The following is a 17,415-nucleotide window of genomic DNA, read 5'->3' on the forward strand; positions in this document are numbered from 1 at the left end:
GGTACTTAGCTAATTAAATGTAATACTTGTAAAGATCTTGTTTATAGGAAAGTGTCAACTTTCAGGATGTTGTGTATAAATCTTGAAAAAATTATGTAGAAAATAACAGAGTTCTCTTGTTTCATAGGCTGACCTTGCAGTCAACACCATCTGAAAATGGCTCAAAACAAAAAATAATCTAAGGGCTGAAACAAGATAAGATAAAATTGATGTCATGGTAATTATGTGAAGTACCATTCAATCATTGGGTGGAATTTACTGTTGATCCCTGGACTTAGATGTAGGTGGGAACATGCAGCTTTTATGACTCTGCTGGTATATAAGACAGGTGAGGACTTTATTAAAAGCAGTTGCTGAGAAATCACAAGACAAAACTAAAATTCTTCTTCAGATCCACAGTCAACTGCCCTGACTACATTCTGCAAAAATCCAGAGGACGGTAAAATGAATGAAATAATTTGGGGGATTTTAATTGAGGGGTAAAATATTTGAGGATACAAGGGAGCTGGTTGTGCATAAACCCTAGTAAGAAGAGAGACAGGCATTTATGCATTCTCCTTTCAGCACTCATGATTGAATTGGGAGGAAGTCTGCAAAATTGTGGTCTGTGATCACAGGCTAAGATGTTATCTAACTGAAGCCAGAAACCAACTGTCTCCTGCTGTGATGTCTGAGTGCCTGTCAGTAACTAAAAATTTTTCTCAAGAGATATTGGATGTCATTTGAAAGGCATCCGTTTCAGTGGCTTCCAGGGGTCAGGTAGAGGGAGAGTAGACCTTATGTAAGTTGCTGATACTGTTTCGTCATCAGTTTTTAAATGACGCATAACTATATTCAAGCTGGTCAGTGGTAAAGCAGCTCACCTGTTCAGCTGAATGACCATGGCTTTGCGTCTCTTTTCAAATAGATGTTCTTGGGTAGACTTGAATTGTAACACTGAAATCTCTTGAACAGCATTGTTTCCTTTTTCTTCTTTCATAGAATGCCATGAAAATAAGTGTCAGTAGTATTTCCCACTGTTACTGATGGACCTTGCAATTCAACATCACTTGGCTAATTCGAATTTGTTTGTTCTGCTGAGAGTTTCCAGAAATGTTTGCTAAAAGTTATATTTGCATCAGTGCTACTTAGAATGGCAGCTGGCTAGGAAATTAAGACTAGAAAATAAAAGTGCTCCCCCCCCCACACTTATTTTTTTTGAGAAACAGGATTTGGGCAAATGGAAGAATTATGAGCTGACACTACATGGGTCTCTCGGGAATACAGAAGCTCCGTGTCACTTTTATGGGAACTTTCTTTTCCTAAGTTCTACTACCCTCTCTCCATCCAAAAAGAAGATATTTTATATTAGAATGGAGGAATATTTTTAAGTTTCTGAAAATGTCTTTTAAATAATTACTTGACTTAACACCAATTCAATTACTCAAAATTTTGGTCACCCAATATTTTGATTCTAATACTTAGCTATAGTCTTGAGTTATTTTTAAGTGATAAGAACAATCACCATTTATGAAAAGTTTATGTGTCTTCATTTTAACTTTGACTTTGGTTTAAGTTTCTTTTTCCCCTTTTCTTTCTTTTTTTGCAGTAATAGAGTTGTTGAAATTTTGAGTCATATTTCTCACCATTTCTTGCTGAAAATAGTAGCATGTGAACAGTGTTAGAAAAGCAATTTATTATGTTCCAGAACAAATTCTCAGTTTTATTGTATATTTCTCAAATTTACATTAAAACTCAAAGTAAGAGCCAGGAGACAAAATAGTAAAATTAGAAGGTAATGTGCATTTTGTTCAAAAATAGAGCAAGATATTTTGCTTTTACAAAGAGAAAATGTACAGGAATCAATTCATATTTCCATTGAGAACAGCATGACCTATAGCACCAAACTTCCATTTTTATAGATTGTGAATCCCAGAGTAGTTTACTATCAACTTAGGATCCTTGCAAATTCTGGTTTTGGTGTGTAACATTTTAGCATTACCCATTGTTGTTGTTGCTCAGTTGATAAATTGTGTCTGATTCTTTGCAACCTCATGGACTGCAGCACAACAGGCTTCCCTATCCTTCACGATCTCCTGAAGTAGGCTCAAACTCATGTTCACTGAGGCAGTGGTACCATCAAACCATCTCATTCTCTGTTGCCCCATTCTCCTCTTGCCCTCAGTCTTTCTTAGCATCAGGATCCTTTTCCGATGAGTCAGCTCTTTGCATCAGGTGGCCAAAGTATTGGAACTTCAGCTTCAGCATCAGTCTGTCCAATGAATATTCAGGGTTGATTTCCTTTAGGACTGACTGGTTTGTTCTCCTTGCTGTCTTCTCCAGCACTGCAGTTTGAAAGCATCAATTCTTTGGCATTTACATTCTATATGGTCCAGCTCTCTCATCTGTATGTGACTACCAGAAAGACCATAGCGTTGACTATACTCACTGTAATATTGTAGAAAAGAATCCAGTAATTTCTTGATTCATCAGACTCAGAGATAACCATATAGAAATGCTCTAGCATTCTTTGTTCACTGGGGTCTGAGAAAGAGAGAGGGAGAGCGATTGAGAGTGCACTGAGGCTAGAGTGGGAGCTGAATCAAGGGCAGTGTTATGAATTGAATTTGAAAAGACAACAGCATGATCCATGCTCAAATCAATGCTCTAAAGAGTTTGGATTAACTGTGTGCTTCTAGGCAGATGAAGGGCACTATCTTAGGATCAGTTCACTTTCCAGATGATTTTGGCAAATCCTTTTACTTTTCTGAAATAGGTGCCATAATGCTTTCCTTATAGAACTGTAGAGAGAATGGATATAAAACCTCGTGCTTGGGACTTCCCTGGTGATCCAGTGATTAAGACTTGACCTTCCGATGCAGGGGGTGAGTTCGGTCCCTGGTCGGGAAGCTAAGATCCCACACGCCTCGAGGCCAAAAAACCAAAAAACGTAAAACAGAAGCACTATTGTAACAAGTTCAACAAAGATTTTAAAAATGACCTACATCAAAAAAAAATTTTTTTTAAAGCTAATGATTATCTGCTTTTCCCACTCTCATTAATCAGACACTAGTCCTCATAACTTGATCAGATATAAATTATTTCTTTATCTGAATGAAATCCCTTTCTTAAGGTTGTTCTGAAGAAGGTGAAGTCAGAAACATATGCAAAATAAAAAACTACACAAGCAATGATCTTTAAGCTGGCACAACATAATGTTGCTCTCAATGAAAAGACGTCAGTATTTTATTTATGTGTATGGTTGTGGTAGTGGTAAATAATCCGCCTGCCTATGCAGGAGACATAAGAGACACAGGTTCCATCCCTGGATAGGGAAGATCCCCTGGAGGAGGAAATGGCAACCCACTCCAGTATTGTTGCCTGGAGAATCCCCATGGATAGATGGGCCTGGCGGGCTACGGTCTGTAGGGTTGCCAAAAGTCGGACACGAATGAAGCAACTTAGCAATTGTAGCATATCACCTGAGAAAACCATTTAAGAAGTTCATTGTGAAATATAAAGATTTGAAACAGTTTAGGAATATGGGATTCAGAGCTTGTAAAGAGTTGTAAAGAGACCTTCTAAAATCTTAGCTCTGGGAGTGATGATTTTTATAAACTTACCTGGGTTACTTCACTTACGGAATTTCTTTATCTGCCAAAATGAGAGGAATACCTCACAGTGTCAACATGAGTATTAAATATATTTGTGTGTTCAAGGTGCTCAAAAGAATACCTAGCACACACAAGTACTCAATTAATAGTAGGCTTTCTTTGTAAAGTGGAAGTTATTACTGAATTCAGTATGACAGATACTGTGTACAATTCTAAATCCAAGTTGTTCACACTTTTCTCCCTAATAGATTAACTGAATGTGTGTTATATAAATCACACCTCACAGAGGAAAAGTACCAGAAGAAAAAGGAGAGTCAAGACTGGGGTCCCATATCTCGGACCTTGGAGGAGAGGTTTTTGTTATAAGAGACAGCAGTTGTTCTGGTTATGTATTACTGTGCCTCACAGTACTTAAAAACTTAGTGGGTAAAACAGAAAGTTATTATTATCTCTCAGGGTTCTGCAGGATTGGGCTCTCAGGATTGGGCTCAGTTGGGCAGTTTTTATTTAAGTGTCTGTTGAATTTGTTACAATACCATTTCTGTTTTATGTTTTGGTTTTTTGGCTGCGAGGCAGTTAGGATCTTAGCTCCCCGACCAGGGATCCACCCTGCAGCCCCTGAACTGGAAGGTGAAGTCTTAACCACCAGACCATCAGGGAAGTCCTTGGGCAGTTCTTAACTTTCGTTTCTCATGCATTTGTGATCCAACAGTGACTGGGGCTGGAGTCATCTAAAGGGTTGACTGGGCTGGTCATCCAGAGGGCTTCTTTACTCATCACTTTTTGGCCTCTTTCTTTCTTTCCATGTGGCATCTCATTCTCCAGGGCTGGTTCACGTGGCTCATAGCCTCCTCACAGTGTGGTGGTCTTAGAGCAGTAGCACTTTTTACATGCCAGCTGGCTTCTAAGACCCAGGAAGCAGGAACTGCCAGGTCAGTGCAGGGCTACTCCCAGGACTGGCCCAGTGTTGTACTGGTGTAAGGGGTAATCTCACAGCTGCCTCATTCTCTCGGTGTCAGTAGTCACAGAGCCCACCTAGAGCAGTGGGATACAAAGACAGACACACCACTTTTTGATGTGGAAGTAGCAAGGTCATACTGCAGAGTGAATGTAAACCGAGAGATATTTTTGTGTCCATATCTTGGGAAGTACACTTGCCATAGCAGAGGAAACTTAGGGGCAATAAATGATAAGGGAACTGCTTTTTGCAGTTCCATTCTGTTTTTATCATAGAAAAATAATGCTGATAAAATAAGGCGCTGGGAATGAGAAATCTACAATCTCAGGTCCATATCACAGTTGAGAGACTTTAGGGCAATGTTTGTATAACTTAGTGCTTTTAAATGGAAATCATAGTTGGTATGCCAAATGCATGAAGATAGCTCAAATAAACATTAAAAATGTTTTCACAAATTTTAAAAGTTACAAGGAAGATTCTTATATTGCTACAATAGTGCTCAGTGTAAAACTGTTCTGGCTTCTGGATGTTTTACTTTTCTGTGTGATAAGTTGACACTATTCAATATTTTGTTCCTGATAGCATTTATAACTGCAATAATGTTGATTTTTTTAAAAAAATGAGTATTTTTAAACAACAAATATTTGAATTTCTCATTTGAAACAGTATTATTATGGTGCATAGAATTAGTCCTATCTAAATTTCTTGCTGATTTAGTTTGTAGAAAAGTTAAAAAATGCTTTTGTGCTAGAAAAGCCAGAAGGGTAATGGTAGAGCTGATTTTAATTACATAATTATGACAACAGTTTAAAGTGCCTTAATATAACAATTAAAGTAGAACGTGTACATCTTATTTTAAGCCCCTTAAATTTAGTCAGTTAAGAAAAGAAGCTTCTCACATACAGATGGCCAACAAACACATGAAAAGATGTTCAACATTGCTCATTATTAGAGAAATGCAAATCAGATCTACAATGAAGTATCACCTCACACCGGTCAGAATGGCCATATGTATACACATTACTGTATGTAGCATAGATGGCAAGTGGGAATTTACTGTGTGACACAGGGAGCTCAACTCAGTGCTCTGTGACAACCTAGAGGGGTGGGATGGGGTGGGAGATGGGAGGGGGGTTCAGGACTGAGGGGATAAAAGATAAGGAGAGTATAATACAAAAAATAAAGAAAAGAAGCTTCTCAAAATATGACTGTTACAAGAATGATCAAAAAGGAATTGAAATTTTTATAATTCTATGAGCATTTCAATTCCCTTCTCAATACTGCCTCTTTTTTTCTTTTTTTAAAAAAAAAAATTAAAGGCCATCTTTTGTTCTCCTTGTTTTTACGGAAACCCCTGGGTTTTTTTTTTGTTTGTTTTGATTTTGTTTATAAAGTATAGTTGTACAAGTTGTACTTTATATGTCTCTTGACTCTGAGACCTCCCCTTTTTTTTCACTCTTTCTCTTCATTTCATGTGGAAAATAAGTTGAGTCCCTTTTAGAATTTTGCAAAGCCACAAAGCACTGTTAAGTAATTGATCAACAGAAATCCCATCCCAGATACGGTTCCAGAATTCTATGACTTCACTGACTTTCCTCTGAATGCTGGAGCAATTTGTGACCACAGTATTTGCAACCTCTGTGATTAGACGGGAAATTATGAGGACTCCTGAATACATGAAGCTCCAGAACAAATGTCAAAATGGTAAAATATTGATTTACTACTTTCATGGCTTTTGTCCCCATGAAGCATGTGTTTTTTTTTATTCTCATTAGCTTTTCACCTCTCCATTTTCCTGCCCCCAGCCTATCAAATGTTTCAACATCTACAAATACTTTTACTGCAGCATTCACCACTCTAATTCATAGTTATTCACCTTTGTATCTGGGTCAGAGAGCAGGAAACTTACTCATATTTGTGTCACTCACACTTGGACCAGTGCCTGGTGTGTAGCAGGTACTTACTCATCTTTCAAAGGTTCAACTTGGACCTTAAATCTTGTGTTTCACAATGTTGAACTGTCAAATCATCCAAAACTCAGATTTTCATATATTAGAGAAAATATTAATTATCTATATCAAAGAATGGTTGAGGGGATTTGAGACAGATCTTAGGAGTATTAACCAGTTTCTCCTCATTCCATCCCCCCAACCTCTCAGCCATCGTTTGACCATCAGTGAATGCACTGCTGGGTCTCAAGGTCACTTTGGGGCCTAGAAGCAATTTCAATGTCTACTTGGAGGATTTGGGGCTGGAGCGTGGGATCGCAGAATACACACACTGCTGGACCTGGGATTCAAAATATGTTACAAGAACAGGGTGAAAAACCACTTACTGAAACTAGAGCACATGAAGAAAGAAAATGAGTAGTCAAGGCTACTCCAGCTGAGTTTCCTGAGCACTGACCAAGCCATCCAGCAAGAGACAGTGGTGGTCAGTTGATAGGAGGTAGAGGTGAGCCTGTTCAGGGATCCACTCCCTGGAAGTTGGTGGGATAAAGGATGAAGGATGCTGAACACTTACCCCTGCGACTGTCCACCTTCAGATCTTTCATCAAGGCTGAACTATTGTTATTCGCTGTTCCAGACACAGGTGGTGCTAGTGTTAAAGAACCCACCTGTCAATGCAGGAGACATAAAAGAAGCGGGTTTGATCCTTGCATCAGGAAGATTCCCCTAGAGGAGGGCATGGCAACCCACTCCAATATTCTTGCCTGGAGAATCCCATAGACAGAGGAGCTATAGTCCATAGAGTCACAAAGGGTCAGACACAACTGAAATGACTACACGTGCATGCACTTGCCAGGCAAGATGTTGAAACTTACAGACCTCTCTTCAGTTTAACAAACATGTCTTGAATACCTATCACATGCCAGGCAGTGTGCTGGGGATTAAAGGCTTTTCTTTCAAGGGTCCCTTTCATTAGTGATCCTTCACTGAAGGCAGCCTACTTTTCTTCTTCTTGGTTGTTAGCTGGGCTCGATGGGGCTAATGAGGTGAAACCTTAGGTTAACCCTCTAGAAATCAGTTAGATTTAGTCTGTTTTGTTAACAAAGAATTATGCCTCTACACCTAACCAGTCATCTCAAAAGTGTGCTATGAATCAGCTGCTCCTCCTGGTATGAAGAGTATGGATGAGTCACCCCATCTATTACCACCTTTAGAAAAATTGAAAACCTCACTCTCTGGCTGTGGGGGGAGAAATGACAGCATCTTTGCAGATAAATGAAGGGCAGGATGTCACATTGAACCAAAGACTTGTCATCTTGAAACAATCTTTTATATATGTAATATACATATATATGTGTTCATGTACATACATGCATGTACAAACATATCCACACACATCCACATACATATTACATATGCAAATATACATATATAAATATACATATGTAATATGTATGTATCTATGTACATTTAATTTGCCTTGAAGCCTTTTAATAATAGGATAGATAGACTAGGATGATAGATTTCTCAATCTTGGCACCTTACTTTATAGACACTTTTTTTTTCTGATAAAAATAGAGTGGAGGAGCTTCAAGGAGAAGCCTTTTTGTTCATTGTCCCTAAGTTTTCACTGCTATGGCAGGTGAACTTTTCAAAAATGGCCCCCAAAATGCATGAGGGCGTGCTAAGTCACTTCAGAGGTTAGTATATTTAATTTAGATCAAGCATGTTTTGCAAAATTGCATAAATCCCAGCTGAACCTAATTATTGTTCCTGCCCTGGATCTTAATGTTTTTTTAATATATCATTGCATAAAGTGACTCCTACCTGCAGAATATTTAACACTTACACATTCATATATTAGCCAGCTACAAATTTTATAGCCAAATGAGTATATTGTCTCTAATGAATTTATTATCTGAAAATATTTTATTTAATTAAACATTTATTCTAAGTTGTCATTCAAGAGTTATCTTGTTCCTCATTATGCATGACAGCTCTACACAAGCAAGTTTTGATAGATATTATTACTGATCTAAAGTCCCAATGGGGCTTCCCAGTTGGCGTGAGTGGTAAAGAACCTGCCTGCCAGTGTAGGAGACATAAGGGACGCGAGTTTGATCCCTGGGTTGGGAAGATCCTCTGGAGGAAGGCATGGCAACCCACTCCAGTATTCTTGCCTGGAGAATCCCATGGACAGAGGAGCCTGGCAGGCTATAGTCCATGGATTCACAAAAAAAATTGAACAGGACTGAAGCGACTTAGCATCCATGCACACAAACTGCATATACTCTAGGCCTTGTGCTAGGAAGGGGGTGGGTTAGGGGTCACCGTTTTTACCCTTAAGAAGCTTTACATGGATGGAAAGACAAACGTACATAACTGGCTAGTATTCAGGACAGATTGTGGACTTTTAGCTAAAAGTTATAAGCAAAGTTATAGGTAAACGCAGTGGAGAGTTATTTATTCTGCCTTTGAAGTAGGATGAAACCTTCACCATGAAGCTGGTGGCTGGCAGCTCCTTAAACTAAGTCTGAGGTGGGTGGGCTGAGAAATGGGAGAAAGGCCTTACAGGTCAAGTTGAACACATATTTCCTTGGCCTCATGTTACTTTGATGGGGCAGGTGGCAGGAGGGGAGGGCATGTTGAGTGGATGTTGAGATGGACTGTGGCGTTGGATGTCTAGAGTCTGTGATGCCTGCAGTGTCCTCACTCAGAATACGGAGAGACTGAGATTAGTTTATCTGATTTAGATCAAGCATTTTTTGCAAAATTGCATAAATCCCAGCTGAACATAATTATTGTTCCTGCCCTGGATCTTAATGTTTTTCTTCCCAAACAGAAAGACCTAAGGGTGATTAGACTGATGAAAATGTTTGTTAAAATGTTTTCCGAAACACCTAGAATTTGAGAGTTAATCCCTTTTCGCTTGGTTAATCTCATCTCTTTTTAAAATAAAGACAAAGCCATTTCTGTTATTAAAAGCTAAAGCAATGGTGACTTGGTTCTGCTTTTTAAATCTTCCCCTCAGCATAAAGCAAATCCTAAAATGTGCAGCAGCTTTGTGCTCTCACTTTCTGCCATCTTGTTATAAATGCTTCTCTCTGAATTAATTCTGATATAATTGTTCACTGCATAATGCTGAATTTTCATAATATATGAGCTGCAATATCAAAGCATGAAAATGATACTAGTTTAAAAAGGAAACCCATTGCAATTCTGATATTTTCCCTGTGACTTTGTATATCACTTAAGTTGTTCTCAAACTTTTGAATCTTAGAAACAGTTTATGATCTTAAAAATTATTGAAGAGCTCAAATAATTTTTAATGAAATTATATTTATTAATAGTCTTTGATTTAGAAATTATGTTATGAGTTTTAAAATATTTATTCATTTTAAAACAACTTAAAAAACATGTCAACATAGATAAAATATATTTATTAAAAAAATGACCGTTTCCAAACAAAAAAGTCAGTGGTAAGAATGGAATTGTTTTACCTTGAAGCAAAAATTTAAACAGCACTGAGCTAATAGAATACAGTTACATTCTTATGTGCTTCTTTATTCAGTCTGTTACAATGTCGTATATTACATAGCCTCTAGAATATTTCACTGAACACTAGTGAGGGGGTAAGGGTGAAAAACCCAAACAACATCTTGGTATTGTGAAAATAATTTTGACCTCCCAGACCCACTAAAACTCTTTAGGATCCTCAGATCACTTGTTGAGAGCCACTGACTTAGGACAATATTTATTCAGTGTTAATCATGGATGAAGATAAATAAAACCCCTAAATACTAGGCGTAAGTATATAGATCAGGTAGAAATAATGACATTACATATATTTTAGCCTTACCAATATGTACATAGTCTGCTTTCTGTTTTATAAACTGTTAGTTCTGCTGTCTGAGAAATTATTCTTATAAAAGGTATGGGTTTATATAAACATTTGGCAAAAACATGGTCTTATTATGGCAGTCCACATGAAAAATAACCACAAGTTTTGAATCATGTGAAATTTTAAGACTCATTCTGAAAAGTCTTTTTTTTTTTTTTTAAGAAACTTTTGGTTTTGATAAATTATAGATTTAGAGGAAGTTGCAAAAAAATACATGGGGAAGTCCTGAGAACTCTTTAGCTAATTCCCCCAGGAGCACTTCCCAGGTGGCTCAGTGGGTAAAGAATCTGCCTTTCAATGCAGGAGACATAGGAGAGAAGGTTTTATCCCTGGGTTGGGGAGATCTCCTGGAGGAGGAAATGGCAACCCACTCCAGTATACTTGCCTGACAAATCCCACGGACAGAGGAGCCTGGCAGGTCCATGGGGTCTCAAAGCGTTGGACACAGTTGAGCACTGAGCACACACACAACAAACCCAATGATAATACCTTTCATAACTATAGTACAAAGGGAAAACCAGGAAATTGACATTGGTACAACACACAGAGTTTATCTGGATTTCATTAGGATTGTGTGTATTTCTCTGCAGTTTCACCCTGAATATATTTTAGTGTATCCGTATCATAATCAAGATAAAGAACTCTTCCATCACCACAGGCTCCCTGATGTTATCTTTGTATGAAAGTGAAAATGAAGTTGCTCAGTCATGTCCGACTCTTTACGACCCCATGGACTGTAGCCTACCAGGCTCCTCTGTCCATGGGATTTTCCAGGCAATAGTACTGGAGTGGATTGCCACACTTATTTACTCCCATCAACTCCCTCTCCAATACTAACTTCTCAAAACTGCTAATCTATTCTCCATCTCTATTAATTTTATTATTTCATAAGTGCTATATAAATGGAATCATACAGTATGCAGCCTTCACTCAGCATGATACCCTTGAGATCCATCCAAGTTGCATGTCTATCAATAATGTGTTCCTTTTTGCTGCTACACCACATTCTCTGGTATGGAGGTACCATTGTTTGCACAACCAACTATTCATCTCCGTCCACCGGAGGGCATCTGGATCATTTCCAGTTTGGGGCTTTTACAAGTAAAGCTGCTCTGAACTTCTGTGTACAAATTTTACTTGAACATAGTTTTCATTTCTCTGAGACAAATGCCCAAGTGTAACTGTTGGGCTACACGGTATGGTAAGTACATGTTCGGTTTTATAAGAAACTTCCAAACTATTTTCCTCAGAGGTTGTACCATTTTATATTTCCACCAGCAAAGTTTGAAGTATCCTGTTTCTCTGCATCCATTTGGTGTTATTTTAATTTTATCTGTTAGGTATGTAATATCTCATTGTGGTTTTAATTCACATGTCCCTAGTGGTTGATGTAGAATATTTTAAATGTGTTTATTTGCCTTCTATATGGGCTTCTCTAGTAGCTCAGCTGGTAAAGAATCCACCTGCAATGCAGGAGACTCTGGTTCAATTCCTGAGTTGGGAAGATCCATTGGAGAAGGGATAGGCTACCCACTCCAGTATTCTTGGGCTTCCCTGGTGGCTCAGCTGGTAAAGAATCTGCCAGCAATGTGGGAGACCTGGGTTTGATCCCTGGGTTCTATATATCTTTTCCAGGGCAATGCCCATTTTCCAATTGGATTTTTTTTTCTACTGACTTTTGAGAGTTCTTTATATATTCCAAATGCTAGTCCTTTGTGAGATATGCAGCTTGCAAACGTTTTCTCCAAGTCTGTATCTTGTAGTTTTGTCCTCTTTGAGAGTTAACTCATAATTTAGATGAGGTCCAATATATCAATTTTTTTTATTAATTTTTTTGACTACTCTAAAAACTCTTCATCTAGACCCTGCCCCCGTCAATTTTTTTCCTAATAATTTTATGATATCACATTTTACAGTTAAATGGATGGCTCATTTTGAATTAGTTTTCTCTTTCCTTTTTTAACTTTTTGAAAAAAATTATTTTTAATTGGAGGATAATTGCTTTACAATGTTGTGTTGGTTTCTGCTGTCCAAGAACATGAATCAGCTACAAGTATACATATATTCCTTCCCTCTTGAGCCTTCCTCCCCCTACCCCAGGGAATTAATTTTCATATAAGATGTGAGGTTTACATTGAGGTGTTTGTTTTATATGTTTATATGTTCTGTTTTTGTGTTTGTTTTGCCTATGGATGTCCAATTGTTATAGCAGCCATTATTGGAAAAGTAGAACTCCTCTGTTAAATTGCTCTGACATCTTTGTCAAAAGCCAACTGGACATATTTGTGTAGAGTCTATATTTTGGTTCTCTATTCTGTTCCATTGGTCTAGGTATCTATCCTTCTCCTAATATCATGCTATTTTGATTACTATAGTAAGACTTAACACTTAAGCAGGAAGTCTGGTTTCTCCCACTTTGTTTCTAAAATTGTTTTAGCTATTCTAGATCCTTCGCCATTCAGTAATCACAAACTTCTCTGTGTCTACAAAAGCTGTGCTAGGACTTTGATAGACATTTCATTAAACATAGAGATCAGTTTGAAGAGAATTGACATCTTTACTATGTCGAGTCTTCCAATCCATGAACATGATTTGTCTTTCCATTTATTTAGGTCTTCTTTGATTTACTTCATCGATACTTAGTAATTTTCAGCATACAAGTCTTGTTCATATTTCATTAGATTTATACTTAAGTATTTTATTTTCTTTGGAGTGAGTATAGATAGTATTGTGTTTTAATTTGTTTCTGCATTTTTTTTTTTAGTATATAGACATGTAGTTGATTTTTGTATGTTGTTCTTGTCATTCAATCTTGTTGCTGAACTCACTAATTAATTCCAGGACCTTTTTTGTAGGTTCCTTGTTTTGTTTTTTTAAATGTAGATGATCATATCATCTATAAATAGGGACAGTTTTACTTCTTCCTTTTAAATTTGTGTTTATGCGCTGGCTAGAATGTCTAGTACTATATTGAATAAGAGTAATGAGAATGGACATCCTCATCATGCTTCTGAGCTTAAGAGGAAAGCATTAGGTTTTTCACATTAAGTATGATATTATCTGTAGGTTACCTGTAGGTTTTTATAAATGCTCTTTATCAAATCTTTATCAAGTTGAGAAATCTGTTTTGGTTCTTGTTTTCTGAGAGTGTTTGTTGTGAAAGAGTATTGGATTTTGTCAAATGCTTTCCTGTGTCAATTGGTATAATCATATGGTTCTTTTCTTTATTCTTTTGATATGGTGGATTACAATTGAGTGGTTTTCAAATATTGAACTGGTCTTGACTATTGCAAATTATTTCCAGTTGGTTGTGTTGAATAATTTTTCTTATACATTACTGTATTCAATTTGCTATTATTTTGTTTAGGATTTTCCCATCTAAATATCATGAGATAAAAAAATAAATTTCATGAGATGTACCAATCTCTTGTTTTCTTTCTTTATTCTGTATATTTCTGGTTTTTGTGTCAGGGTAATCCTGGACGCATAAATTGAATTGGGAACTGTTCCCTCTTCCATTTTATAAAAGTGATTCTGTTAAATTGGTGTTAATTCTTTAAGTGTTCTGAATTGTCTTTTCATAGGTAATTGATTCTCTGTCTCTTATCTTTCATGGTTTGAACATAAGCCCTTTAAATAAACAGGGATAAACATCTGCCCCTTTTATCTTACATGAGGTTTTTCTGAAACATGTAGAGATAAAACCCAATTTTTAAATGCAGTCAATATCTGGATATGATCAATCATTCAGCTGACCTTACTTAACATGATCTCATGCATTCAGAATGCTTAGGTAAAGCTGTACTACAGGTATAAATAAGTCAGGAAGTGCATTTAGGAAAACTTTGATTAATACTACCTGCTGTCTATTCTTGCCACATTGTTAGATTAGCATTTACTTTGCAATTCATAACTAGCCTTACAACTCAGCTACCCCCAGTGAATAAAAAACAAGAGAGGCATTGTCATTTCCTTCTGTTCTCCCACATGGAACTGGGAAGGATGGGCTCAAATACTGTTTATTTTATAAATCATATTTAAGCTTGTCAATTTATCCATCCATCCATCATATAGATATCCTTAGATATTATCTATTGAAGTTTCATATTTTATAAATAAGGTAATTAAAGATTCTTAACAGGATGTTAAGATTTTGGAAACAGAATTTCTTATTGTTATCATTAGGCCTGGTTATACTGGTTGATAAAAGAAATGAGAAGAGTCAATTCTCTACCTCTTTCCTAAAGAGAAATTGCTTTTTTATACATGGCTTTAAAATGTATTGGGAGCTGTAGGCCAAGGGGTCAAGACATTGGTGACTTAGTTGCAGCAATGTTAAAACTACTGGTTGTTATGCCTGTTAAGCCAATTTTATAGTAACTTTTTTTCCCTATGTCTGTTTTGCAGAAGAGCCATGGATTACTACAGAAAATATGCAGCTGTCATTCTGGCCATTTTGTCTCTGTTTCTGCAAATTCTCCATTCCTTTCCTGATGGAGAGTTTACAATGCAGGGTATGTGACCCAACTTGGGTCTGCAGTAACAAGAAAGCACACATTTCTAAATGTACATCAATAACTCCATTAATTACATTTCTACCTCCTTTTCAAATGTGACAAATCTTTGCCATTGGGTATATATCAAGGCACTTTTAGATTGTGAACGTAAAATTAAATTAGGTTCCAAAAAATGTACAGTGAAAATGATATCTTACATGTCCATTTAAATAGCAGCTTGTACATTTCCATCTGAAATAGATTCCTGATTACTCTTTATCTGAGTTTTACAAGCAAAAAATGCTCCTTATTCAGTTTAGCTTGTGGTTTTTTTTTTTTTTTTTACATTTCTCCCAGAAGATTTGGGATTATTTTAACATTGCCTTTGTAGATGAATTTTCATATCAGTTAACAAGTTAGAAAACAAAACCGCTTTATGCAGTCAATTTTTTTGCTCTATTTTCTGAAAAATCTCATATAGTAGCTGATACCACCCCATCTGCTATGAAACTGTGAGCTACTATTGGTGATGGTTTTTCTCTAGACAAGTGGTAATATTTTAACCTCTGTTCCCAAGTGCAGATGCCAGATCTAGTAGCAGGCTGTCCCACTCACCAAGCTTTCTTAATTCTGACAAGTTTTCCTCTGTCAGTATTTGGAGTGTCTATGGGGGAAAGAAATAGTAGATTCTAAAGTGCAAAATATTTTGCCTCTGGGCAAAATTCTTCTTTTGGATGAGCATGGTGTTTTCATCTGTCAAGTCTTGTACTACCTACAGACATACTATCAGCACTGAAAGTGAGAAGTCATTCTTAAAGAATCTTATACTACTGAGCTGTCCCATGCTTCCTAGCTGCAAAAATTATTTTCCAATGAAAATAACTGTAGTCAGGACAAACAGATATTGTGTGTGAAGATGAACATACAACCAAAAAGTATTTATTTATTTTAACTGCCAATAGAAAAAAAGAATATTTGTTGTCCAATAGTAAGGAATCATTCACAGTTTTTTTTTTTAAAATTCTTTTTGGATTATTTTACTCTTTGCCTTTTTCTTTCTTTTTTTTTCTTTCTCTCTCTCTCTTTTTAAATTTGGTTTTTTTTTTTTTTTTTTTTTTGGTGATAGGCTGTCCTGAATGCAAGCTAAAAGAAAACAAATACTTCTCCAAGCCAGATGCTCCAATCTATCAGTGCATGGGGTGCTGCTTCTCCAGGGCATACCCCACTCCAGCGAGGTCTAAGAAGACAATGTTGGTCCCCAAGAACATCACCTCGGAAGCTACATGCTGTGTGGCCAAAGCATTTACCAAGGTGAGGACCTAAAGGGCCCCAGAAACTTTCTAACAGTTCAACCAGAGAAATGTCCTCACAGCACATCCATGGGCTTCACGCCAGAGGTAGCTAATGACCAGTCTTTCAATGGGCATTTGTAGAGCGAAGGGCTGAGCTTGTCTGCTTTAACCAAGACAGTCAGCAACCTTGTGGGCAGAGGCTGGATCTATCCAGAATGAAGACAGTGGACAGAGGTGATAAGGGGCAGGTTGGGAGAAAACATAGAATACTTATAACAGTGCAAATCTAAGCTTTCGGAATGAAAATATCAGCTGAAAAGGAGACTATGCGAATACAACCAGCGTCTGTTTTTTAAAGTACTTATTTATTTGTTTGGCTGCACAGGGTCTTAGTTGTAGCACTCAGTATGTGGGATCTTTAGTTGTGGCAGGCGGGATCTAGTTCTCTGACCAGGGATGGAACCTGGGTCCCCTGCACTGAGAGCTAGAGTCCTAGCCACTGGACCAGCACAGAAGTCCCATGTAGCAAGCATTTATTCAGTTCAGCTGGCTAGAGACTATTTTACTGAACAGTTTTCAATTTTGCTAGCCTGCCTATCTATCCATCTGCCTCTGTCTATCATCTATCTTTCTTCCCTTCCGTTTAGGCCACAGTGATGGGAAATGTCAGAGTGGAGAACCACACCGAGTGCCACTGCAGCACTTGTTATTATCACAAATCCTAATAGTTTGCAGTGGGCCTTGCTGATGATGGCTGACTTGCTCAAAAGGAAAATTAATTTGTCCAGTGTCTATGGCTTTGTGAGATAAAACCCTCCTTTTCCTTGCCATACCATTTTTAACCTGCTTTGAGAATATACTGCAGCTTTATTGCTTTTCTCCTTATCCTACAATATAATCAGCAGTCTTGATCTTTTCATTTGGAATGAAATATGGCATTTAGCATGACCATAAAAAGCTGATTCCACTGGAAATAAAGTCTTTTAAATCATCACTCTATCACTGAATTCTAATTTTTTCTGAAAAGTTTCAAGCCAATTACTTTTGATAGGATTAATGGAAGGGAGTGAGCCAGTAGGTGAGGTGGGTTCCCATGTAGTCAATGGCCTAATACTGGAGAATCTTATTCTAACCAAGCCTTCCAGAGCAAGCTGTGAGCCCCTCAGACAGTGGGCTACTCATGAGACAGTCCATTGGGGTAAAGGAAGAAAATATAACTTCTATTT

At 37.3% G+C, this 17,415-nt stretch overlaps 1 protein-coding gene across 1 annotated transcript; it reads left to right on the forward strand.

Annotated features, from left to right (window-relative positions):
* The first annotated feature begins 330 nt into the window (after positions 1–330).
* Positions 331–17,183, forward strand: CGA (glycoprotein hormones, alpha polypeptide). Its single transcript, XM_061427888.1, has 4 exons — positions 331–439; positions 14,809–14,915; positions 16,024–16,208; positions 16,837–17,183. Exons 2-4 carry the CDS (start codon positions 14,816–14,818, stop codon positions 16,912–16,914), a joined length of 363 nt encoding a protein of 120 aa, XP_061283872.1. The 5' UTR covers positions 331–439; positions 14,809–14,815; the 3' UTR covers positions 16,915–17,183.
* The last annotated feature ends 232 nt before the right edge of the window (positions 17,184–17,415 follow it).

This window comes from Bos javanicus, chromosome 9 (genome assembly GCF_032452875.1).
Source record: "Bos javanicus breed banteng chromosome 9, ARS-OSU_banteng_1.0, whole genome shotgun sequence".
NCBI classification, from domain to species: Eukaryota; Metazoa; Chordata; class Mammalia; order Artiodactyla; family Bovidae; genus Bos; species Bos javanicus.

Bases quoted from the DNA above. Each gene is read 5' to 3' on its own strand.
- CGA (XM_061427888.1), top strand. From the start codon at position 14,816: ATGGATTACTACAGAAAATATGCAGCTGTCATTCTGGCCATTTTGTCT. The intron at 14,916-16,023 runs GTATGTGACCCA...TTTTGGTGATAG, and splicing joins TGGAGAGTTTACAATGCAGG to GCTGTCCTGAATGCAAGCTA. The intron at 16,209-16,836 runs GTGAGGACCTAA...CCTTCCGTTTAG, and splicing joins TGGCCAAAGCATTTACCAAG to GCCACAGTGATGGGAAATGT.